This window comes from Hyla sarda, chromosome 13 (assembly GCF_029499605.1).
Source record: "Hyla sarda isolate aHylSar1 chromosome 13, aHylSar1.hap1, whole genome shotgun sequence".
In the NCBI taxonomy this organism is placed as follows: domain Eukaryota; kingdom Metazoa; phylum Chordata; class Amphibia; order Anura; family Hylidae; genus Hyla; species Hyla sarda.
The window spans coordinates 14,232,872-14,259,230 of record NC_079201.1 but is presented as its reverse complement, the minus strand read 5'-3'; the positions used below and the strand labels follow the sequence as shown (position 1 = coordinate 14,259,230).

General features: G+C 42.4%; 1 protein-coding gene across 10 annotated transcripts in view; it reads left to right on the top strand.

The window, feature by feature from the left end:
• LOC130297685 (protein-glutamine gamma-glutamyltransferase E-like) overlaps positions 1 to 26,359 on the top strand; it is a 56,860-nt gene that overhangs the window by 10,185 nt on the left and 20,316 nt on the right. For 5 of the 10 annotated variants that reach the window (XM_056550419.1, XM_056550417.1, XM_056550418.1 and 2 more), the window contains exons 2-6: positions 291 to 521; positions 8,705 to 8,806; positions 15,193 to 15,368; positions 20,367 to 20,540; positions 24,722 to 24,964. In XM_056550419.1, the coding sequence (XP_056406394.1) occupies positions 15,362 to 15,368; positions 20,367 to 20,540; positions 24,722 to 24,964 (424 nt within the window). In that variant the 5' untranslated portion in view covers positions 291 to 521; positions 8,705 to 8,806; positions 15,193 to 15,361. Of the gene's footprint in view, positions 1 to 290; positions 522 to 8,704; positions 8,852 to 15,192; positions 15,369 to 20,366; positions 20,541 to 24,721; positions 24,965 to 26,359 lie in introns of all 10 variants that reach the window. The other 5 variants (XM_056550424.1, XM_056550425.1, XM_056550421.1 and 2 more) reach the window with 5 other exon arrangements.

Genomic DNA, 26,359 nt, shown 5'->3' with positions numbered 1-26,359 from the left:
ACAGAAGGGGAGCGGGACAAGGGTGTTCAGGTACGCCCTTCGTCCCCAAGAAATTAATTGAACAAGTAATAAATTGAGCATAAGGGGGATAAGTGGATAGGAGATACATTTTTCACCATGATTCTTCTCCTTTAAGATAAAGAGAAGCCGAAGTACAACAATATCATCTATACATAGATACTGCTTGATTCTGGTTAATTTTTGTGTTTATTTTTATTATTAGCATTATTACTGTTATTTATCATGCTTTGCTTCATAATTGATATACTTTGCTTTTTTTTTCCATAAAGACTTATCATGTATGGAACGAAGCCTGATCTTGGAGCATTCTATAATGGATAGAAGGTTCTGGAGGCAACGCCACAACAAAGAACTGAAGGTTGAAATAGCCAATAATTCAGAAATGTGTTTCTATGGATTTGCCGACCGCTAAATAATTAGGCTGGATATTGATGAAGAAAGGGTGTGGCCAAAGGAATAGTTATCCATCCTACAGCCATCATGCTGAACTTCAGTATACTGTAAGTATGATCTGGTAATTCTCATACAAGAGGCAAAAGATCTTCCTGTTCTCAGAACCATTTACGTGCATCTAAATAATTACACATTTCTTAGCTTAATATATTTTTTAGAGGTTTAAGTGAAATACTGAGTTTTTACTTAAACAATGTGGTTGTAACAAACCACATTGGATTTCCTCAAGGCTTTGCTGATATCGTCCCACATCATCCTGAGAAAAAGTCTGGTGCCGAGCACTGTGGGATGGGCCAGTCTAGCGAATCAAGAGGTATCGGCACTAGCGCTCACACCTCCAATTGGTGGGATATTTAAATAGGTGTCTGTCCATGCTCAGACTCCCATAATTGTGGTTCCTAACATCACCCTTCATCCTGTTTGCCTTCATTCCTGACCTGACCTTCTGCCTGTTACCTGACTAGTCTTCTGCCTGTTACCTGACTAGTCTTCTGCCTGTTACCTGACTAGTCTTCTGCCTGTTACCTGACTAGTCTTCTGCCTGTTACCTGACTAGTCTTCTGCCTGTTACCTGACTAGTCTTCTGCCTGTTACCTGACTAGTCTTCTGCCTGTTACCTGACTAGTCTTCTGCCTCTTGATTTGGACCTGGCCCTGACATCCTAGTTTGACCCTTGCTAGTTCTGTGTCCTGATTCTTGTTTTGATGCTGTACTGTGCTGTCCTCCGGGTTTTGACATATTTTTTGAAGTGTGTTAGAATGTTATTTAAAAAGTTTTTGAATCTGATAGTGTTCATTTAAGCTCTGCCCCCATTAGTGCTACCTGCATCATTCTGCTCGGGCCAGACCTAATTAAATGAAGCCAGAGCAGCGGATCAGCGCTGGACCCGGGACAGGTGAGTATTCTTAGAGGGATGTTCATTAAGGGACAGTGGCCTAGTTAGGGGTCACAGAGGCATAGTTTACGCGGATAGTGGCACAGTCCATTTAGGAGCACAGTGGTACATTTCATGAGGGGTTAGTGACACAGGCTAGGGGCCAAGTGGCACAGTTTATGGGGACATTGGCACAGTTCATAAAGGACAGTATTACAGTTCATTAAGAAACAGTGGCACAGTTTTGGGACACAGTGGCATAGTTTATGGGGACAGTGTCACAGTTCCTAAAGGGGGCAGTGTAACAGTTTATTGGGGGGCACAGTGTCACAGTTTATTGGGGTAGAAATCAGGATAAAAGTTCGGAACGTGTAAGATGGCGCCAAATCCCAAAGAAGACCTATATGCCAAAGATATTTCTTGACAACAATTTGGCTTTTATAGGCTACATATAGAAGGGTGCACCCTTCTATATGTTGCCAATAAAAGCCAAATTGTTTTTAAGAAATATCTTTGGCATATTGGTCTTAATTGGGATTTGGCGCCATCTTACACGTTCCAAACTTTTATCCTGATTTCTACTTGCATTACACCGGTACCTGGAGGTCACGGTGAAGGACGCAGAGGCTGCCTCCCACGCATCAGGACTACAAGCACTAGCGAGTCTACGGGCAGATACAGGCGTTGTGCCCTCAGCACAACTGTCCACGGTAAGGCGCAACATTTTTGCGCATACCTTGCTCTATCTTAATATTACTCCACTAGGACCACACCTCGGTTTTTTCTTTTTCCAATTCTTCACAGTTTATTGGGGGGCACAGTGTCACAGTTCATTAGAGGACAGTGGCACAGTTTATAGGGGGGAGTGGCACAGTTAATAGGGACAGTGGCACAGTTTATAGGGACAGTGAAACAGTTCAAAAAAAGGGGCAGGGGCACAGTTTATTTGGGGGCACAGTGTCACAGTTCATTAGGGGACAGTGGCATAGTTCATATGAGGCATAGTTTATTTGGGGCACAGTGTCACATTAGGAAACTGGCACAGTGTGGGTGCACAGTGGCACATTTTTATTTGGGAATAGTGGCACGTTTTATGAGGCCAGTGGCTCAGTTGATATTGGGGACAGTGGCACAGTTTATTTGGGGATACAGTGTCACAGTTCAGTAAGGAACAGTGGCACAGTTTGGGGGTATAGTGGAACATTTTTATTTTTATTTGGGAATAGTGGCACAGGCTGGGGTTAAAGTGGCACAGTTTATGAGGTCAGTAATGTTTGTAAAGGCGACTGTATTGGTAGGAGCTGGATTTTCTACACCAGTGGTAATGGCTCTAAATAAAATGTTCAAATGATAAGAAGGTGGGTCCCAATACTCTCTGAAGCTGATACCTACCGTCAGTGACTGGCCTCATAAAGGCTATGATCCCCACCCCCTTGATCAGAGGTGTAGCTTTTAGCTTCTGGGCCCCGATGCAAAATCTGCAACAGGGCCCCATATGCAAATTATAATACTGGTCTCTTATGGGGCATATGTGTTTTGGGGCCCCCTTAGGCACCAGGACCCCGGTGCGACTGCCCTTGATGCAATCTCAGGATGATGATCGGTTGTCATGACAGCCAGGGACCTTCTGAAGTGACAGTATACTGCTATACGAAAGTACTGTGCAAGTAATCAAATAAGTAAAATGACGAAGCTCAGTAGTAACGAAACGATGGTTGGGGATCCACGCTCTCCAGGTCAGGTATTCTTACATCATCATATGTATGAATTTTTCAATAAAGAACGATAGTTTTTTTCTTTATGATTTCTCAATCAGTGCTGTTTTTTGGTGAAAAGAAAAGAGATAAAAAATTAAATTAAAATAAATTGAAATATCCTTCAATAGAAAATCAATAAAAGTTTCTTTAATAAACTTTAGACATGTCCTAAATACTTAGCTTTGATCGGTCGGGGTCTGAATGTGTAGACCCCGACCAATCACTGGAACGAGCTGAGAGAGTAGTGCACTACTGAGGCAGTCCCATAGACTTGCATTATGAGACCATCTCAGTCTGGTGGTACAGAACCAGAAGAGAACATGCGTAGAGTCCACTTCTCTATCTAGCGATCAGCCGGGGTCTGAACACTCAGACCCTGACCTATTTCTACACATAGTAAAAAAAACGAACAACCCCCAAAATTACAAATTGTGTTCATTTTTTTAATTAAGTTTATTTAATCGTTTTGCAGTTTATTACTTAGAGTTTCGGCAATAAAATTTTTTGCTTTTAAAGGGGTACTCCTTTGGAAAACAATTTTTTTCATATCAACTAGCTCCAGAAAGTTATACAGATGAGTAAATTACCTCTATTAAAAACCTTAATCCTTCAAGTACTTATCAGCTGCTGTATACTACAGAGGAAGTTGAGTTGTTCTTTTCTGTCTGACCACAGTGCTCTCTGCTGACACCTCTGTCCATGTCAGGAACTGTCCAAAGTAAGAGCAAAACCCCATAGAAAACCTCTCCTGCTCTGGACAGTTCTTGACACGGACAGAGGTGTCAGTAAAGAGCACTGTGGTCAGACAGAAAAGAACAACTTCACTTTCTTTATAGTATACAGCAACTGATAAGTACTGGAAGGATTAAGATTTTTTTTTTTTATAATAGAAGTCATTCACAAACCTGTATAACTTTCTGGCACCATTTGATTTGAAAAAAATAAATAAATACCCCCTTAAACATCCATGAAATCCTATAAAACAAAGTTCTGTACTAAAACATAAGGTATTATTTTAGAGTAAAATAAAGTTCCCAAATGTTATTTTACAGCACAGTGCATGTGACACATCGCTATCCGGGCTGCAGGTTAGGCATTGTGAGGGGGCCAGCAGTGAAGTGGTTAATACATTTTTCCGGGTTTTTTCTTCCCAAAGGTCTGACTGAAGAATGCTAATGATGGTGCTATTACAGAGGAATATTAGCACGCTATGAGGGTGGATGAGCACGTGTGCGTCCTCATGTTACTCACGCTCCTTTTACGGTCATGAAAGTATGATTGATATACTTCTATTGTGAAACATCCAATAAAACGTATAAAAATACCGTATAGTGTTGGGCAATGTAGTCGAGCTACTGGATGACATTTTTTTTTTTTCCTCTGGTTTTTTAAGGTTTCTGATTAAATCTACCTATAGACAGACGCACCCTTATCCTGAGTGATTGTTACATCACCGTCTGACAATAAGGGAGTTCCGGAAACAAATATGACAATAACATGCAACAAATCAGATGAAATAAAATGGAATAAAATATAGTCGTGTACGAAGGGTGAAAACTGGGGATATATTAGAAATACTACGTCCGGAGTGTTTATCAATAAGGCCAAGGGGGAGTGGCATTATGGTTGAGCGTAATTTATTACAATTTATACTTGTAAACAAGCTGGCATAGATTTTAGTGAGGGTACATGGCCTGAGACGTGCGCCGACACGTAAATCAGCCTGCAAGTGTGCAAGTTATAGTCCTTTAATTAACAGTGGGGTGTTGTCTCAGCAGCTCCCCGGCTCCTCCCTCTCTCCTGACAGTAAGTACTGTAGTCCTTTCATTGTCAGTGTGGTGTTGTCTCAGCAGCTCCCTGGCTCCTCCCTCTCTCCTGACAGTAAACACTGTAGTCCTTTCATTGTTAGTGTGGTGTTGTCTCAGCAGCTCCCCGGCTCCTCCCTCTCTCATGACAGTAAGTACTGTAGTCCTTTCATTGTCAGTGTGGTGTTGTCTCAGCAGCTCCCTGGCTCCTCCCTCTCTCCTGACAGTAAACATCGTAGTCCTTTCATTGTTAGTGTGGTGTTGTCTCAGCAGCTCCTCCCTCTCTCATGACAGTAAGTACTGTAGTCCTCTCATTGTCAGTGTGGTGTTGTCTCAGCAGCTCCCCGGCTCCTCCTTCTCTCATGACAGTAAGTACTGTAGTCCTTTCATCGTCAGTGTGGTTTTGTCTCAGCAACTCCCTGGCTCCTCCCTCTCTCCTGACAGTAAGTACTGTAGTCCTTTCATTGTTAGTGTGGTGTTGTCTCAGCAGCTCCCCGGCTCCTCCCTCTCTCATGACAGTAAGTACTGTAGTCCTTTAGTTGGCAGTGTGGTGTTGTCTCAGCAGCTCCCCGGCTCCTCCCTCTCTCATGACAGTAAGTACTGTAGTCCTTTCGTTGGCAGTGTGGTGTTGTCTCAGCAGCTCCCCGGCTCCTCCCTCTCTCATGACAGTAAGTACTGTAGTCCTTTCATTGTTAGTGTGGTGTTGTCTCAGCAGCTCCCCGGCTCCTCCCTCTCTCATGACAGTAAGTACTGTAGTCCTTTCGTTGTCAGTGTGGTGTTGTCTCAGCAGCTCCCCGGCTCCTCCCTCTCTCATGACAGTAAGTACTGTAGTCCTTTCGTTGTCAGTGTGGTGTTGTCTCAGCAGCTCCCCGGCTCCTCCCTCTCTCATGACAGTAAGTACTGTAGTCCTTTCGTTGGCAGTGTGGTGTTGTCTCAGCAGCTCCCCGGCTCCTCCCTCTCTCATGACAGTAAGTACTGTAGTCCTTTCATTGTTAGTGTGGTGTTGTCTCAGCAGCTCCCCGGCTCCTCCCTCTCTCATGACAGTAAGTACTGTAGTCCTTTCGTTGTCAGTGTGGTGTTGTCTCAGCAGCTCCCTGGCTCCTCCCTTGCTTCCAAGAGGACACATCATTATATGCTGTCTCAGGATTCGTTGCTGGATCTTGTCCCTGAGCTCTAGCTCCACCCTCTGAGTGATGTCACCACCTTTGACCAGCCCATACGTCCTACATCACCATCTCCCTGTCATATACACGTATACAAACATATCATTGTTGGGGCATTTAGAGAAGAATGAGGTGTGGTTACAGCACGCTGTTTTGTGCTGAGCTATGCCACAGGCAGAGGACCAGACAGGGAATGAGTAGCAGGTGCTGCAACCTGACTGACTGTGTAATAGTCTTATGTGAAATTAGATGTTCTGTCACAGCTCTGGGTAGGGAAAGGAGTGCTGTGGTATGATTGTGATGAAAAGCTATGGATAAGCAATGCATTCTGGGAATAGTAGTGCTAAGCAAGTGCTCAACCAGGAATTATGGGACTAAAAAAAACAATAGATTTATGGTGATTTCAGAACATTTTTTTTAACCTGACATCAGAGTACCTCTTTAACTGTGTTAAACTGCCTTAAAAGCACTAATTTCTCCATACTAATTCTGAACAATTTACAGCTTGCCCTACTTGGAACATTTCATATCACACATGTTTTCCTAATATGGCGGCGCCCTATGGGGCATGAATCTTGTATGGGGGTTCAGTTAGGATGGAATCCATTCATATAAGGATCAGTGCCTTTTCCAGAAGTAGATCACATCAGAGAACATTATATTAGAGAACATTAGAATAATAGACGTGTTCCTAATTATTAGGTGTTGTATATCATGACTGGTAATAGGAGTCTTTTATGCTTATATAGTTATCCACTATAACTTTCTTCTTTGTGTAGAAATATGTGATAGACTTTCATTCGTAGATAATGATAAACACATCACAGTGACAGTCGTCGCGCCCCCTCCCATAGACTTGCATTGAGGGGACGGGGCGTGACGTCATGAGGGGCGGGGCTATGACATCATGAGCTGCCAGCTCTAAGCATTCAGAACATTTTGTTCCAAACGTTGAGCAACGGAGTACCCCTTTAAGAGGAGCAAACGTCCTACACATGGTAGAGGGGTGAGAACACTATCGGTTGACTTGTCTCTGCAAAAAAATAACAAAAAACGAAAACGATGGGGGGCCCATACCATTAAAGCGATCCAGACCCCCACATGACCCCTTTATTAAAGCTACATACAGGAGAGGTGGTGGGACATGAGCATCATCCATTCCACCAAAGTCTATGGAAGTTGGGGACACAGTTGAGTCTTTATAAAGTGTTGCCACCTTTTCTAGACTGGACAAGACCGAATAACCATCAGGTGACCCAATCTTTTTACTACGTGGAAGAGTGGTAACCAGTACAGAAGAGGTGGTGGGACATGAGCATCATCCATTCCACCAAAGTCTATGGAAGTTGGGGACACAGTTTGGTCTTTATAAAGTGTTGCCACCTTTTCTAGACTGGACAAGACCGAATAACCATCAGGTGACCCAATCTTTTTACTACGTGGAAGAGTGGTAACCAGTACAGAAGAAAATAATGGCAGGGGCAAAACCGGAAAATACTTATGGAAGCCTAAGCAAAACGAGGGAGGGATAGCGGCCGCCTAGATCTTCCCAGTGGGGCCCCAAGTGCCCTCCCTAAAACCTGTCAAGGATTGGGTTTTGACTACAAAAACTGAAACCTCCATCTCAGAAAACACCACCTTAGTCACTAGGTGGATTTAGGATCGGTTTTGCTCCAATATATAATCTTTAATGACTCATTTTCTGCCTTTTTCATTGAGCATTGTGTCAGTGAAACCGATAGTTTTCTGTCAGTTTTCTTCAAGGATGATTCAGATTTTCTTCACTTCTTACATTTCTCCCTGTTGGCACTGATAGAAGTGAATAGTCACGAGTATCCCGTACTGTAAATAATGTTCTTATCTGGCACTGGAAGGAGAACGCGAATATTTGTCTAATTACTAGAACAACATAATTAGCAGAGATGTTAAAATCTAAAAATTAATAATTCTATTATATATATAAAATAAGTATTATTATTAATAATATAATAATTATTATTATTTATTATTATTTTATATATCGTTTTTGTTTTTGCTGTTGTTATTGCTGCAAAAAAAAAAAAAAGAATAGGGGGGGTGTTACTCTTCTCTTATTCTTTTTATTTGCCACTTTTTTCCCCTGCATTCATGTGGTTCATTTATCGTGCGATGGGGAAAAAAATGTCATAAAAATGTGAAATACACATTGGGGTTTACTTACTAATGTGATCCCGACTCTTTTTTGTCGGGTTTTGCACCCAAATTGTGTGACACGTTCCATCCGACACAATTTGTGACAAACCCCCCCCCAAAAAAAACCTCCATTTTACAAGAAAAATCTGAAAAGGAGGCGTGGCCACAGGAGACAGGGGGCGTGGTCCTGACAAAAGGGGCGTGGTCTCTGACAGTTTTGAAAAGTCCCAACAAATTTACTAAGGTTTCCACAGAAAATGTGGTGGATTCCAGCTGAGGAAAACCCGACAGATCAGAACAATTGTAAAAAAAAAGCAAAATGTAGGGAAAGTGGAAAATGTAGGGAAACCTTAGTAAATAATTTGGGAAAATTCCTGTCGGAAATCAAAACCGACAAAGAAAACTACACAACACTCTTAGTAAATAAACCCCATTGTCATTTTTTTGTTCTTTCCATAGAAATCTAAATATGACGCTGGTTTGAAGTTACAACTATTCTACTATCCTGAAAAGGGGTTATCCCAGTGATTCTCAACTGGAGTGCCACCAGGACCAGCCAAGGTACCTACAGGGGGCAACTAACTACAGAGGTGCCCTATACAATTGGTAAAAGCTTCTTACAGGGGGCATACTAACTACAGGGGGCAGTATATACAGGAAAAACTACCTACATGGGGCAACTAACTAAAGAGGTGCCCTATACACTTGGTAAAAGCTTCTTACAGGGGGCATACTAACTACAGGGGACAGTATATGTGGGAAAAACTACCTTCAGGGGGCAACTAACCACAGAGGTGCCCTATACACTTGGTAAAAGCTTCTTACAGGGGGCATACTAACTACAGGGGGGCAGTATATACAGGAAAAACTACCTTCGGGGGGCAATTAACTAGAGAGGTGCCCTATACACTTGGTAAAAGCTTCTTACAGGGGGCATACTAACTACAGGGGGCAGTATATACGGGAAAAACTACCTACAGGGGGCAACTAACTACAGAGGTGCCCTATACACTTGGTAAAAGCTTCTTACAGGGGGCATACTAACTACAGGGGGCAGTATATAGGGGAAAAGCTACCTTCAGGGGGCATTTAACTACAGAATTGCCCTATACACTAGGTAAAAGCTTCTTACAGGGGGCATACTAACTACAGGGGGCAGTATATACGGGAAAAACTACCTTCGGGGGGCAACTAACTACAGAGGTGCCCTATACACTTGGTAAAAGCTTCTTACAAGGGGCATGCTAACTACAGGGGGCAGTATATACGGGAAAAACTACCTACAGGGGCAACTAACTACAGAGGTGCCATATACACTTGGTAAAAGCTTCTTACTGGGGGCATACTAACTACAGGGGGTCAGTATATAGGGGAAAAGTTACCTTCAGGGGGCAACTAACTACAGAGGTGACCTATACACTTGGTAAAAGCTTCTTACAGGGGGCATACTAACTACAGGGGGGCAGTATATAGGGGAAAAACTACATACAGGGGGCAACTAACTACAGAGATGCCCTATACACTTGGTAAAAGCTTCTTACAGGGTGCATACTAACTACAGGGGGCAGTATATATGGGAAAAACCACCTTCGGGGGGCAATTAACTACAGAGGGGCCCTATACACTTGGTAAAAGCTTCTTACAGGGGGCATACTAACTACAGGGGCAGTATATATGGGAAAAACCACCTTCGGGGGGCAATTAACTACAGAGATGCCCTATACACTTGGTAAAAGCTTCTTACAGGGTGCATACTAACTACAGGGGGCAGTATATATGGGAAAAACCACCTTCGGGGGGCAATTAACAACAGAGGTGCCCTATACACTTGGTAAAAGCTTCTTACAGGGGGCATACTAACTACAGGGGGCAGTATATAGGGGAAAACTACCTACAGGGGGCATACTAACTAAAGGGGGCAGTATATACAGGAAAAACTACCTTCGGGGGGCAACTAACTACAGAGGTGACCTATAAACTTGGTAAAAGCTTCTTACAGGGGGCATACTAACTACAGGGGGGCAGTATATAGGGGAAAAGCTACCTTCAGGGGGCAACTAACTACAGAGGTGCCCTATACACTTGGTAAAATCTTCTTACAGGGGGCATACTAACTACAGGGGGCAGTATATAGGGGAAAAACTACCTTCGGGGGGCAACTAACTACAGAGGTGCCCTATACACTTGGTAAAAGCTTCTTACAGGGGGCATACTAACTACAGGGGGCAGTATATATGGGAAAAACTACCTTCGGGGGGCAACTAACAACAGAGGTGCCCTATACACTTGGTAAAAGCTTCTTACAGGGGGCATACTAACTACAGGGGGCAGTATATAGGGGAAAACTACCTACAGGGGGCATACTAACTACAGGGGGGCAGTATATATGGGAAAAACCACCTTCGGGGGGCAATTAACTACAGAGGTGCCCTATACACTTGGTAAAAGCTTCTTACAGGGTGCATACTAACTACAGGGGGGCAGTATATAGGGGAAAAACTACCTTCGGGGGGCAACTAACTACAGAGGTGCCCTATACACTTGGTAAAAGCTTCTTACAGGGGGCATACTAACTAAAGGGGGCAGTATATACAGGAAAAACTACCTTCGGGGGGCAACTAACTACAGAGGTGACCTATAAACTTGGTAAAAGCTTCTTACAGGGGGCATACTAAAAACAGGGGGCAGTATATACGGGAAAAACTACCTTTGGGGGGCAACTAACTACAGAGGTGCCCTATACACTTGGTAAAAAGCTTCTTACAGGGGGCATACTAACTACAGGGGGGCAGTATATAGGGGAAAAGCTACCTTCAGGGGGCAACTAACTACAGAGGTGCCCTATACACTTGGTAAAAGCTTCTTACAGGGGGCATACTAACTACAGGGGGCAGTATATAGGGGAAAAACTACCTTCGGGGGGCAACTAACTACAGAGGTGCCCTATACACTTGGTAAAAGCTTCTTACAGGGGGCATACTAACTACAGGGGGCAGTATATACGGGAAAAACTACCTACGGGGGGCAACTAACTACAGAGGTGCCCTATACACTTGGTAAAAGCTTCTTACAGGGGGCATACTAACTACAGGGGGGCAGTATATAGGGGAAAAGCTACCTTCAGGGGGCATCTAACTACAGAGGTGACCTATAGACTTGGTAAAAGCTTCTTACAGGGGGCATACTAACTACAGGGGGCAGTATATACGGGGAAAACTACCTACAGGGGGCAACTAACTACAGGGGGGCAGTATATATACGGGAAAAACTACCTACAGGGGGCAACTAACTACAGAGGTGCCCTATATACTTGGTAAAAGCTTCTTACAAATCTGTTTAACTTGAGCATCAGGAGCCATATTCAAATTCGCGATATTGACAATTATTCGTCCTATATTCGCAAAATTTGCATATTCGCTATGTTCCTTCACTTTTTTTTCCATGCGAAAATTCACATAAAAATTTACATAGAAATTTGCATGTGAAAGAAAACCCAAATATTCGTCATTACGAATATATAGCACTAGATTCTAAATGTTCGCGGAATCGCGAAGTGCCGATATTTGCGATAAAAATTAGCATTACGAATATTCGCGCTCAACACTACTGGTAAGGGTTTGCTCTGGTGAGACAATGTCCAGGGGAAAATGTCTTTGTACAGTGAGGATGATGTAAGAATGAGATCCCAGTGTGATGGAGACTGAAGACGTCAGCTCCTTATTGCTGTACAAGATAGTAGCAGAATTAATTAAGGCTTCCTTGTTAAAGTAGATTAATAGGCTATAAATAGGAGTGTGCAAGAGCCACAATATGATTTATCTGTGGTATACAAATTTAGAGAAGATGAGAGTTTTGGAGAATTAAAAGGGTTATCCAGGAAAAACCTTTCATTTATATATATATATATATATATATATATATATATATATATATATATATATATATATATATAACTGTTTAACTGGCTCCAGAAAGTTAAACAGATTTGTAAATTACTTGTATTAAAAAATCATAAGCCTTTCAGTACTTATGAGCTGCTGAAGTTGAGTTGTTCTTTTCTGTCTAAGTGCTCTCTGATGACACGTGTCTCGGGAACTGTCCAGAGTAGAAGCAAATCCCCATAGCAAACCTCTTCTACTCTGTGCAGTTCCCGAGACAAGCAGAAATGTCAGCAGAGACCACTGTTGCCAGTCAGAAAAGAACAACTCAACTTCAGCATCTGATAATTATTGGAAGGATTAAGATTTTTTAATAGAATTTATAACTGTTTAACTTTCTGGAGCCAGTTTATATTAAAAAAAAGAAAAAAAGTTTTTCCTGGAATACCCCTTTAATATTAGTAAGTAAGTAATGAGGGCACATTAGGGAAGCAGTATTACTAATGAGGGAACTATGAGGGGGGGGGGTACTAATAAGGGCATTATGAGATATTTATTAGGGATTACTAAGTACTAATTTTATTCCTCTTTTCCCATTTTTAAAATAAAATACTGAAAATAAACACATGTGGTATTGCCACGTGCGGAAATGTCCGAACTATTAAATAAAAAAGGTTAATGAAACCGCACGGTAAAGACGCAAACGTAAAAAGATACCAAAATCTAGAAATGCTGATTTTTGATCACTACTTCATATCTCACTTCATATGTCAGTTTTACTATAAAGTGCACTGTGTAAACCGAGAGTTGGATAGGCCCGTTTTCTTCCTCGTTTGGGCGGCAGGCTTGGTGTGCGGGTGGAGCTTAAGCACGTCAGCGTGCTCCTGATGCTCTGCCTGCCCGCACACCAAGCCTGTCGCCCAAATGAGGGAGACAACGGGACTACGGATCAGGGACAGGTAAGGCTGGGTTCACACTACGTTTTCTCCCATACGGGAGCGCATATGGCAGGGGGGAGCTAAAACCTCACGCTCCCGTATGTCACCGTATGCGCTCCCGTATGTCATTCATTTCAATGAGCCGGCCGGAGTGAAACGTTCGGTCCGGTCGGCTCATTTTTGCGCCGTATGCGCTTTTACAACCGGACCTAAAACCGTGGTTATCATCAGTGTCACCCACATTTCACACCAGAACCAACAGGTTAGTCAAACTGATGGCAGTTTCCCTTTAAAGGACAGGGTCGCACTGGGTACATCCGCAGTGTATTTGTTGCTGTGAATGCAACTCTGGCAGTCATAGAGTGACTGCAAAGCAAACTCTCGGCTGCGGGTAGCTTTGTGTGTCTGCTCGTAGTGGCAGATTTTCCACTGTAGAAATCCGCCACTATGAGCAGACACACAGAGCTACACAGGCACAGCCAGGAGCTCGCTCTGCAGTCCCTCTGTGCCCAAAAGGCGAGGAGAACAAAATTAAAACTGAAATATGCCAAAATTAAAATTGGCTGTGTCCTTAAAGGGGTACTCCGCCCATAGACATCTTATCCCATATCCAAAAGATAGGGGATAAGATGTCTGATTGTGGGGGTCCCATCACTGGGAACCCCCACGATCTCCCTGCTGTACCCAGCGTTTGTTTAGAGCGTCGGATGCAGTGCCCGAAGCTTGTGACGTCACGGTCACGTTCCGCTTGTGACATCATGGCCACGCCCCCTCAATTCAAGTCTATGGGAGGAGAAATGACGGCCATCATGCCCCCTCCCATAGACGTGCATTGAGGGGGCATGGCCATGACGTCACGAGCGGGGCGTGACCGTGACGTCACGAGCCTCCACATCGCCAATCATACGGCACGGAGAGAAGTTCGTTCCATGCATCAGATGTCTGGGGTGCCGCAGCCGAGATCAGACATCTTATCCCCTATCCTTTGGATAGGAGATAAGCTGCTTATGGGCGAAGTACCCCTTTAAAGAAGAACTCCAGTACCCTACATCTTATGCTCTATACACAGGATAGGGGATATGCATCTGATCGTGCGGGGGGGGGGGGGGGGTAATGTTCGACCGCTGGGATCCTCTGCGATCTCCTGCCCAGTACCCCAGTGTTCCAAACATTTATGGTCTACACAACCCCTCCATTCATTTCTATGGAAGAGCTGGAGATACAGCACTCGTGTATCTCTGGCTCTCCCATAGAGACACATGAAGGGGACGTGATGATCACATCTTCATGCTGTGGTCAACAGTAATCCAGCACAGAGACCGCTCAGTGCAAAAGGATTACCGGGGTTCCTTGTAGGAGATCTGGGACCCCCCCCCCCACACACAATCAGACACTTATGGGGCTAAGATGTAGGGTACCGGAGTTCCCCTTTAAGGAAGAGTTTCCCAACCCGGGAGCCTCCAGCCCTTGCAAAACTAAGCCTCCAAGCATGCCCGGACAGCCAACGGCTGTCCGGGCATGCTGGGAGACGTAGTTTTGCAACGGCTGGCGGCACCCTGGTTTGAAAAAACTGCCTCAAGGGGTTAAAAAGAAAACCTATAATTTTTATAAAGCTTAATTTAAAAAAAATCACCACCCATGAATTTCCATGTGGAGTCCGCAGAAAGAATACACTTGTCTATTCTTTCTGCGGACGCCGAAATTCGAATCTGAGCGCCAGATGTTTCCGGCATGGAAACAGCGCAGTGGAATCCCATCGAAATCAATGGGATTCTGCTGCTGCGGAATCTCCGAGCTGTGTTCCAATGCGGAATTCCACACAGAAATTCAGCCTAACACTGTGCACGCAAACTAAACGATGCCCTAAACAGTCATATAAACACAAAGAAAGAGAAGCAAGGTGCAATCTCCATTTCGTCATACTAGCTAGTAATTTCTGCCAAAATATCTTCATTCTTTCTTAATCATCCCCACCCCACCCCCCACCTGAAATGTTATGTAGAAGATGTGTATTATTGCCAATTCCTGAGAAGCTGTGACTGGCATGTCCCCGGACTGGATCATCTAATTGTTTGTCGCGCAAGATTTTGCATCCACACCCAAACTTGAGCAACCCCGATATATTCTTCAGTATAGGATCACAGCACTTAAAGGATCGAGGAAAACCTCACCCATATGTTTTGCATATTTAAGAGGAACCATACGTGTAGGATAAAAGTGGAGAAGAGTCACCGAGGAGAGATCTTCCTTCAATACTTCATCAGGAGAACATCTGCAGCACAGAGGGATATAGAGACAAGATGACAAGTAAGTATCTTCAGTTTCCTGTATACTTTGCTATCTAATTTATCTATAAATATATATATATATATATATATATATATATATATATATATATATATATATATATTTTTTTTTTTAAATACAGTTTAAATTATTTATTTTTGATGTATTTATTTTTTTAAATATTTATACAATTATATGTTATTATTATATTATTATTAATATTATTTATTATATTTTTATCATTATTATTATTATTATTATTTGTATGATTCACTTATATAGTTTACAAGCCTGTATCTTCAGTTTCCTGTATACTTTGCTATATAATTTATATATATATATTTTAAATACATTCTCTAATATTTAAAAAAAAAATGTTATGTATTAAATTTTTGTATTATGTATACAAATATATATTATTATTATTTATTAATTATATTATATATTTTTTTATTATATTATATTTTTATCATTATTAATTGTACGATTCACTTATTCAGTTTACAAGCCTGTATCTTCAGTTTCCTGTATACTTTGCTATATAATTTATATGTATATTTTTTTAATACATTTTCTAATTATTTTTATTTTTATTCATTACATTTTTGTATTATGTATACAAATATTATATATTATTATTATTTATTATATTATATTTTTTATTATTATTATATTATATTTTTATCATTATTATTATTATTTGTATGAATCACGTATTCAGTTTACAAGCCTGTATTTTCAGTTTCCAGTATACTTTGCTACATAATTTATATATATTTTTTTTTAAAATACATTCTCTAATATTTTTATTTTTATGTATTACATTTTTGTATTATGTATACAAATATATATTATTCTTATTTATTATATTATATATATTTTTTATTATTATTATATTATATTTTTATCATTATTATTTGTACGATTCACTTATTCAGTTTACAAGCCTGTATCATCAGTTTCCTGTATACTTTGCTATATAATTTATATGTATATTTTTTTAAATACATTTTCTAATATATTTTTTAATTTTTATTTATAAAATTTTTGTATTATGTATAAAATATTATATATTATTATTATTTATTATATATTTTTTATTATATTATATTTTTATCATTATTATTATTTGTATGATTCACATATTCAGTTTACAAGCATGTATCTTCAGTTTCCTGTATATTTTGCTATTTAATTTATATGTTTTTAAAATACATTTTCTAAAAAAAAATTGCTTTTTTTTGTATTTAATTTTTGTATTATCTATACAAATATTATATATTATTATGCTGAAAGTTGTAGTTCTGCAACAGCTGGAGGCACACTGGTTGGGAAACACTCAAATCAAATTTTTTTAAATTATTTTTTATTTAGACACCTTGCAATGCCTCAATTCCCCACTGGGGGTGCTGCAGGAAATTAGAATTTACTTTTTCTTGTGCAAATTATAACTGATTGCTGGGGTTCCCAGGGGCAGGGCATACTATGATCAACTTATTTTTGGAGAACCCATATTACAAATTGGCCAGTACCTTTTATAAGAATCAGAAAGATAACCAAAATTGCCTGTACCAAAATATCTTCAGTCCTATACAGATGTGTATAACTACTATATATCCTGACCCCATAGAGATAGCAGCAGTATACAGATAGAGCTGAAGGGGAGGTGAATAACTACTATATACCCTGACCCCATAGAGATAGCAGCAGTATACAGATAGAGCTGGAGGGAAGGTGAATAACTACTATATATCCTGATACTATAGAGATAGCAGCAGTATACAGATAGAGCTGGAGGGAAGGTGAATAACTACTATATATCCTGACACTATAGAGATAGAGCTGGAGGAGAGGTGTATAACTACTATATATCCTGATCCCATAGAGATAACAGCAGTATACAGATAGAGCTGGAGGGGAGGTGTATAACTACTATATATCCTGATCTTATAGAGATAGCAGCCGTATACAGACAGAGATGAAGGGGAGGTGTATAACTACTATATATCCTGATACCATAGAGATAGCAGCAGTATACAGATAGAGCTGGAGGGGAGATGTATAACTACTATATATCCTGATCTTATAGAGATAGTTGCAACAATGTACAGATAGACCTAAGAGAGGAGGTGTATAACTACTATATATCCTGATCCCATAGATATAGCAGCAGTATACAGACAGAGATGAAGGGGAGGTGTATAACTACTATATATCCTGATCTTATAGAGATAGTTGCAACAGTATACAGATAGAGCTAAGAGAGGCGGTGTATAACTACTATATATAATGATCATATAGAGATAGCAGCAGCAGTATACAGATAGAGCTGGAGGGGAGGTGTATTACTACTATATATCCTGATCACATAGAGATAGCGGCAGCAGCAGTATACAGATAGAGCTGTAGAGGAGGTGTATAATTATATATCCTTCTGGCATTGTTATTGCGGCAACAGTATACAGAGCTGGAGGGGAGATGAATAACTGCTTTATATCCTGATTCCATAGAGATAACAGCAGTTTACAAATCGAGAAATAACTACTATATCATTTCACAGAGATAGCAGTATACAGATAGAGCTGAAGAGGAGGTGCAATACTACTATATATCCTAATGCCATAAAGATAGTAGCAGCAGTTTACAGATTAAGCTAAAGGGGAGGGGTATAACTACTTATTTTCATGATCCCACAGGGATAGAAGCAGCAGTATACAAATAGAGCTGGGAGATGAGGGGTATAACTGCTATGCATCCTGATCTTATAGAGAAAGCAGCAGCAGTATACAGATAGAGAAAGGATGGATCTGAGAGCTCAAAGGAGGGATCTAATAGCTACAACTGTGATCCTGTAGTCCATAGGAATTTCATATTATATTACATTATTATGTTCAATCAACTTTATTTAAAGCTATTTTAATTTTGGGTGGAGATTTCTGTAAAGTAAACCCTGCAATCGTAAATTACTCAATCCACAGTCTATAAAACCGCACCTAGCATCTTATTTCCCAACAAGTCTAAATTATATAGGTGCAGCAGAAGTCTCCGGCCTAACAAGGTCAAGGGGTTTATCTGGACGCTGCGATTTCGTTATATCGGCCACGTTGTCTTAAATACATTGGGATGGAGTCAAGTTTAACAACCTGTCTATAGTGTAGATGGTGCAAATGGAACCTATAAACATTGAAGAGGTGTGGGCTGGTACAATGGCACGATTTAGTATCTGATGCCGGTGTACCAAAAAGTCGCCACTGGTCATTTTGTGGCAAGCCCAGGTACAAGCATGTGCACTCAAGCTTTACCTCTCTTTCTGTGGTGATCCCATAAACTCCATACAGTGCAGCCCCCAACACCCAAATTACAGTAGCTACATTAGCATTTACATGGCTATGTCAAGTGTGAATTGACTTATCTTTCATAGGTTTATATAAAAAAAAAATAGTCAGCAAAAAGTTACCCAAAACTTTTTTGAGACCCTACATATTCTCAAAACAGTTAAATAGGAACCAAATCAATAGCAATTATCATAGTAACGTTCAATGAATCCTATAGAGATACACATGCCATAGACATCCCACAGCACAAATTCGGTTTTGGCCTAATCATGTATCATGCTATAGGACAGAGGTCCCAATCCCAGTCCTCAAGTCCAGGATTAGAATTTTCAGTTTTATTTAAATGGAGTAACTGGAAAAAACAGAATGTTGGGTGGCCCTGAGGACTGGGTTGGGGACCTCTTCTCTATACCACTCATATAAAGATCTGGACTGTTGGTGGTCTTGAGGACTGGGTTGAGGACTTCTGCTCTATACCACTCATATAAAGATCTGGACTGTTGGTGGTCTTGAGGACTGGGTTGGGGACCTCTGCTCTATACCACTCATATAAAGATCTGGGCTGTTGGTGGTCTTGAGGACTGGGTTGGGGACCTCTGCTCTATACCACTCATATAAAGATCTGGACTGTTGGTGGTCTTGAGGACTGGGTTGGGGACCTCTGCTCTATACCACTCATATAAAGATCTGGACTGTTGGTGGTCCTTGAGGACTGGGTTGGGGACCTCTGCTCTATACCACTCATATAAAGATCTGGACTGTTGGTGGCCTTGAGGACTGGGTTGGGGACCTCTGCTCTATACCACTCATATAAAGATCTGGACTGTTGGTGGCCTTGAGGACTGGGTTGGGGACCTCTGCTCTATACCAGTCATATAAAGATCTGGACTGTTGGTCTTGAGGACTAGGTTGGGGACCTCTGCTCTATACCACTCATATAAAGATCTGGACTGTTGGTGGCCTTGAGGACTGGGTTGGGGACCTTTGCTCTATACCACTCATATAAAGATCTGGACTGTTGGTGACCTTGACGACTGGGTTGGGGACCTCTGCTCTATACCACTCATATAAAGATCTGGACTGTTGGTCTTGAGGACTAGGTTGGGGACCTCTGCTCTATACCACTCATATAAAGATCTGGACTGTTGGTGGTCTTGAGAACTGGGTTGGGGACCTCTGCTCTATACCACTCATATAAAGATCTGGACTGTTGGTCTTGAGGACTAGGTTGGGGACCTCTGCTCTATACCACTCATATAAAGATCTGGACTGTTGGTGGTCTTGAGAACTGGGTTGGGGACCTCTGCTCTATACCACTCATATAAAGATCTGGACTGTTGGTGGTCTTGAGGACTGGGTTGGGGACCTCTGCTCTATACCACTCATATAAAGATCTGGACTGTTGGTGGTCTTGAGAACTGGGTTGGGGACCTCTGCTCTATACCACTCATATAAAGATCTGGACTGTTGGTGGTCTTGAGGACTGGGTTGGGGACCTCTGCTCTATACCACTCATATAAAGATCTGGACTGTTGGTGGGTTTGAGGACTGGGTTGGAGACCTCTGCTCTATACCACTCATATAAAAATCTGGACTGTTGGTGGCCTTGAGGACTGGGTCAGGGACCACTGCCCCAGAGGTTCATTTTAATGAGGGGTTCTAATATATACATCTTTGTTTTCAGGCCTACGGGTGACCAATGTTGACTTTCAGCAGAATGCAAATACTACAGCTCACAGAACCAAAGATTATGTCACCAGTGAACTGATTGTCCGAAGAGGCCAGAGCTTTAATATAAGCCTTAACTTCAATAGACCTGTTCAGTCCTCAGATGGTCTCACCATGATTGTAGAAACAGGTAAGTTTCTTCTAACTTTTAATCATGCGAGGACTATGCATGGTGGAGCACCATGATGTCCTCTAGCAGCTATGTTCCTATGAGGTAAGAATTCACACATGACAGAACTTATTCCTGTAAACTCAAGGACCAAATATGGTATGCCACGTCATTTTGTGTGGCCGGTGTGGTCAGGACCCATTTTAGAGATTGTAGGCTCTTCCTTTGACTGGTGCAAGAACAGGGACCAGGTACCATCTTGAATTCTGAGCTCTGTTGTGCACCACCGCACCGCTCTGTTCTGCAACACACAGGCATTAATACAGTTGTGTGCCATACCCAAGCACCCTGACCACCCTGACCACCTGCCAAGGTAGGAAGCATGGTTTTAGACAGATGGAAAGGGTTGGGTATAATCTAATTCGGTCCCAAAGGACAGCTTGGATTTTTACTTACCAAGAAGCGAACCATGATATCTGGTGGAACCATTAGATCTACATTGGTGTGCGATATGGTGTTTCGGGTTATCTATCAATATGTTGGGGAGTAGGAACAATGGTGGAAATGGCTCTTTAAAGGCAACCATATGGCTGAAAATGAGTCTGACATCTCTCTGGTAAGATATATAGTGAGCTCTGTGACTGCACCGAGTCAAGGTTTGGCAAAATATTTGTCCAAATTTCTGTATTTTATTGCTATACTGAGTTCGGGAGGATGAGCTGAACATTACTCTATATTTTAGCATGGACTTCGACCACTGGTGATAAGGTCCAGGCTCACCAAATATTAGCTGATCAGGACCCAGAAGGATTGAGAAGTCCTGGTCTAGATGACTCGGTCTCGGAAGAGTCTTCAATATGTTGAGGCATGAGCCTGAAAATGAGGCTTAAAGGAGTACTCCACCCCTGGACATCTTATAAGATATCTGACCCCACCACTGGGGACCCCCGTGATCTCCCTGCTGCACCCGGCTTTCGTTTAGAGCATCGGGTGACTTGCACGAGGGGGGGCGTAGCCATGATGTCACAAGCGGGGCGCGGCCGTGACATCACAAGCCTCCCCCCCGCATCGCCAGTCATCCAGCACGGAGTGAAGTTCGCTCCGTGCACCGGATGTCTGGGGTGCCACAGCCGAGTTCGCGGGGGTCCCGGAATTCATCTAGAGCATCAGGTGCAGGGCCGGAGGCTCGTGAAGTCACAGTCACGCCCTGCTTGTGGCGTCACGGCCATGCCCCCTCAATGCAAGTCTATGGGAGGGGGCGTGACGGCCGTCACGTCCCCTCCCATAGACTTGCATTGAGGGGACATAGCCGAGATCGTGGGGATCGACCCCCGCGATCAGACATCTTATCCTCTATCCTTTGGATAAGGGATAAGATGTCTAGGGGCGGAGTACCCCTTTAATCCCAAATACTAAACCGGTCCATCCAGAAGTGTCAGACAAGCATTTTTCCCAAGACTTGGTCCTATTTTCTCTGACATTCGTCTAAAACATCAAAGCCACCTGTCAGTGTTGTACTTTCGATGATGTTTTATAGATTCCCCCCTCCCGAAAAGGAGAGGTTATTGTCCTAAATCCATGAACAATAACCTATTGTAATTCACACATACTTCATAGCTTGGTAATTTAGGAGCCCTCCCTCATCCCAGTACAGCAGCGGGGATGTGCACACACAGACATAAAAGGGGGTCCTCCAAAATGTCTGTGCACGTCCCATGGCTTTTGGGAGGAAGAATGGATCAGGAGGGAGAGTCATTTTTGCAAGCCTTGCATAAGCTTCGTTAAATTAATAACATATTATTGATGTAGATATTGATAGTCACCTCGTGACCTCTACTGAACCCTATACTTATTGGGAATTGCTCAAGAATAGTATTGCGTATCACATCATAGGTTGGAGGCCCTGTAAGAGATTTGGGGTTGGGCCCAAGAAAGGGTTTATGTACCATGGAAGGAAGACTAAATAGCCCCTTTACTACTGGGTGGGACAACCTGTTGGAGACGTGTTGGAGAGGAATTACATGGTAGGTGGAAATAGGCGCTGTTGCTATGGGCAATTCAGACAGTTTTTGTCCTCAATACCAGTGTGTATTTATTCCAGGGAAAAAAGAAGTTCCAGTAACAATTAGATCCATTCCATAAAAAAATAAAAAATAAAAAAAATTCATTACATATTTTCTTATGTGTCAAGAAATAACATTATTGGAGCCCCATGATCTGGTTCTGCTGATTCGCACCATCCTCTAGATGTAAGTGGTTGACATGGTGCTAGACCTCTTTAGCTCAAATTGGCCTCTGAAATGGGTCTAGATCCCCACTAAATCCATTCAATCGGGGCAGAAGGGTCAGAAGGGTCCCAAACCATTGTCTTTAAAGGGGTATTCCCGTGGAAGACTTTTTTTTTTTTTTAAATAAACTGGTGCCAGAAAGTTAAACAGATTTGTAAATCACTTCTATTAAAAAATCTTAATCCTTCCAGTACTTTTTAGGGGCTGTATACTAGAGAGAAATCCAAAAAAGAAATGCATTTCCTCTGATGTCATGACCACAGTGCTCTCTGCTGACCTCTGCTGTCCATTTTAGGAACTGTCCAGAGCAGGAGAAAATCCCCATAGCAAACATATGCTGCTCTGGACAGTTCCTAAAATGGACAGCAGAGGTCAGCAGAGAGCACTGTGGTCATGACATCAGAGGAAATGCATTTCTTTTTTTTGGATTTCTCTTTAGTATACAGCCCCTAAAAAGTACTGAAAGGAATAATATTTTTTAATAGAAGTGATTTACAAATCTGTTTAACTTTCTGGCACCAGTTGATTAAAAAATAAAGGTTTCCTCGGGAGTACCCCTTTAAAGGGGTACTTCGCCCCTAGACATCGTATTCCCTATCCAAAGGATAGGGGATGAGATGACTGATCATGGGGGTCCTGCTGCTGGGACCCCCGCGATCTCCCTTCTGCACCCATCGTTCGTTTAGAGCGTCGGGTGCAGCGCTGGAGACTTGTGACATCACGGTCAAGCCCTGTTCATGACATCACAGCCACGCCCCTTCAATGCAAGTCTATGGGAGGGGGCGTGACTACGTCTACGACTCCCTTAGACTCCCTTAGACTTGCACTGAGGGGGCATGTCCGTGATGTCATGAACGGGCGTGACTGTGACGTCACGAGTCTCCCCTCCGGTACTTCGCCCCTAGACATCTTATCCCCTATCCATAGGATAGGGGATAAGATGTCTGATTGTGGGGGTCCTGCCGCTGGGGACCACCAGGATCTCCCTGCTGTACTTGGCATTCGTTTAGAGCATTGGGTGCAGCGCTGGAGGCTCATGACGTCACCGTCACACCTCGTTCGTGATGTCATGGCCACGCCCCCTCAATGCAAGTCTATGAAGGTCACACCCCCTCCCATAGACTTGCACTGAGGGGGACGTGTCCGTGATGTCACGAACGGGCGTGATCGTGACATCACGAGTCTCTCCCCCGCATAGCCAGTCATCCGGTACGGAGCAAAGTTCGCTCCGTGCACCAGATGTCTGGGTTGCCGCAGCCAAGATCCTTTGGATAGGTAGGGGTGGCGTACCCCTTTAAAGGGGTACTCTGGTGGAATACAATTTTTTTTAAATCAACTGGTGCCAGAAAGTTAAACAGATTTGTAAATTACTTCTATTAAAAAGAAAATCTTTATCCTTCCAGTACTTTTTAGCAGCTGTATGCTACAGAGGAAATTCTTTGCTTTTTGAATTTCTTTTTTTGTCTTGTCCACAGTGCTCTCTGCTGACACCTGATGTCCGTATCAGGAACTGTCCAGAGCAGGAGAAAATCCCCATAGCAAACCTATGCTGCTCTGAACAGTCTCTGACACGGACAGAGGTGTCAGCAGAGAGCACTGTGGTCAATACAAAAAAGAAATTCAAAAAGAAAAGAACTTCCTCTGTAGCATACAGCTGCTAATAAGTACTGGAAGGATAAAGATTTTTTTTAATAGAAGTCATTTACAAATCTGTTTAACTTTCTGGCACCAGTTCATTTAAAAAAAAAAAACATTTTCCACCGGAGTACCCCTATAAGGCATTAGTAGGTCGTGTCACTCGGGACTAGGACATGTCAGAAAATTAGAGAACTCTAGGTGCTTTTCCTGCTGTTTGTCTTATACTCCGGATATTGTGTATGTAATTTTAGATTAAAATCCATCTTTTATTGATAGGTACCAGACCATCTGAATCCAAAGGAACAAGGGCTGTGATGGCTGTTTCCAATTCTCCCAGTAGAACGGCCTGGAGTGTGGTACGTGGAAACCGCAGTGGCAGCTCTATGACAATGGGCGTCAACCCGTCAGTGACTGGAGTTGTTGGCCGTTACCGGATGAATCTACAGATCACCAGTGGAGGGCGCTCCTCAACTTCTAACCTTGGAAGCTTCGTTTTGCTCTTTAACCCATGGGCATCAGGTAGATATGCCAATTATGGTGTTTTTAATAAGCTTAATACATATCTCTGGGTATTGTAAAGTATGGCGTAGCAGTAAAGGGGACATGGTTTTCTGATAAAAAGGTGTGCGCCAAAATTGTGTTGCGTAACATTTTGTGTAACGTAAGCCAGCTTTGGTGTAAAGTCAGCCATCCAGCCTAAACTAAGACTAGACAGTCTAAAGATACTCCAGATTACTCAGCCGCTAGACATCTTATCCCCTATCCAAAGGCTGTGGCATCCCAGACATCCGGTGCATGGAGCGGAGGCTCAAGACGTCACAGCCACGTCCCCTCAATGCAAGTCTATGGGAGGGGGCGTCACGCCCCCTCCCCTAGACTTGCATCGAGGGGCCGTGGCCGTGATGTTACGAGCGGGGCGCAGTCGTGACATCACGAGTCTCTGGCGCTGCACCCAACGCTCTAAACGAACGCCGGGTGCAGCACGGAGATCACAAAGTATAGGGGATAAGATGTCTGATGGCGGGGATCCCAACGCTGGGGACCCCCGCCATCAGACATCTTATCCCCTATACTTTGGATAGGGGATAAGATGTCTAGGGGGCGGAGTACCCCTTTAAACAGCCTGTGATAAATCTGGCTGATTTTTTTTATTTAAAAGGAATTAGAAGTCTTCAGCCTCAATTCAGTTCAAGCTTTATTCGATCCAGTTAAAAATATTCATGTTAAAAACCAAACAAAAGTTCTGACATGTTTTGAACTCTTACAGTTCTTACTCATGTGGCCATGAGTAAGAACTGTAACAGTTCGAAACCCGTCTGAGTTTCATTTGATTTATAAACATTAGTCTTCAGCCTCAATCCACTTCAAGCTTTATTCGATCCAGTTAAAAATATTCATGTTAGAAACCAAACAAAAATGCTGACATGTTTTGAACTGTAACAGTTCGAAACCCATGTATCGTTGTGTATGAAGAGTTTTCACTGGATCTAAAAAAAACTTTTGCTGCTACTATCCATCGAAAATCGGCCCGACTGGTGTCCTACGTGCTGCTTCACACAATATTCACTCCCAGAGCATTTAATGGGCACTCTCATAAAAAATATTTTTTTTGCTATTGCACTCCTTATGGTAAATAAAAAAGATTTCTAATATACTATAAAAGTTTTCTGTGTTTTATTTGTGCTTAAAAAAGCTCAAGAGCACATTTTCCCCCATCTTATACACAGACTTAGGACCGAAGCCCAAACACAGAAAGTGCAGCCTGGAGTGCTGAGGGGATGTGTGTCCAACCAACAGCATATGGCGGTAAAGTGTGAGAGGAGCTATGATTGGATGAGGCTGGACACACCCCCCTTAGCACTCCAGGCTGCATTTCCTGTGTTTGGGCTTCGGTCCTAAGTCTGTGTATGAGTT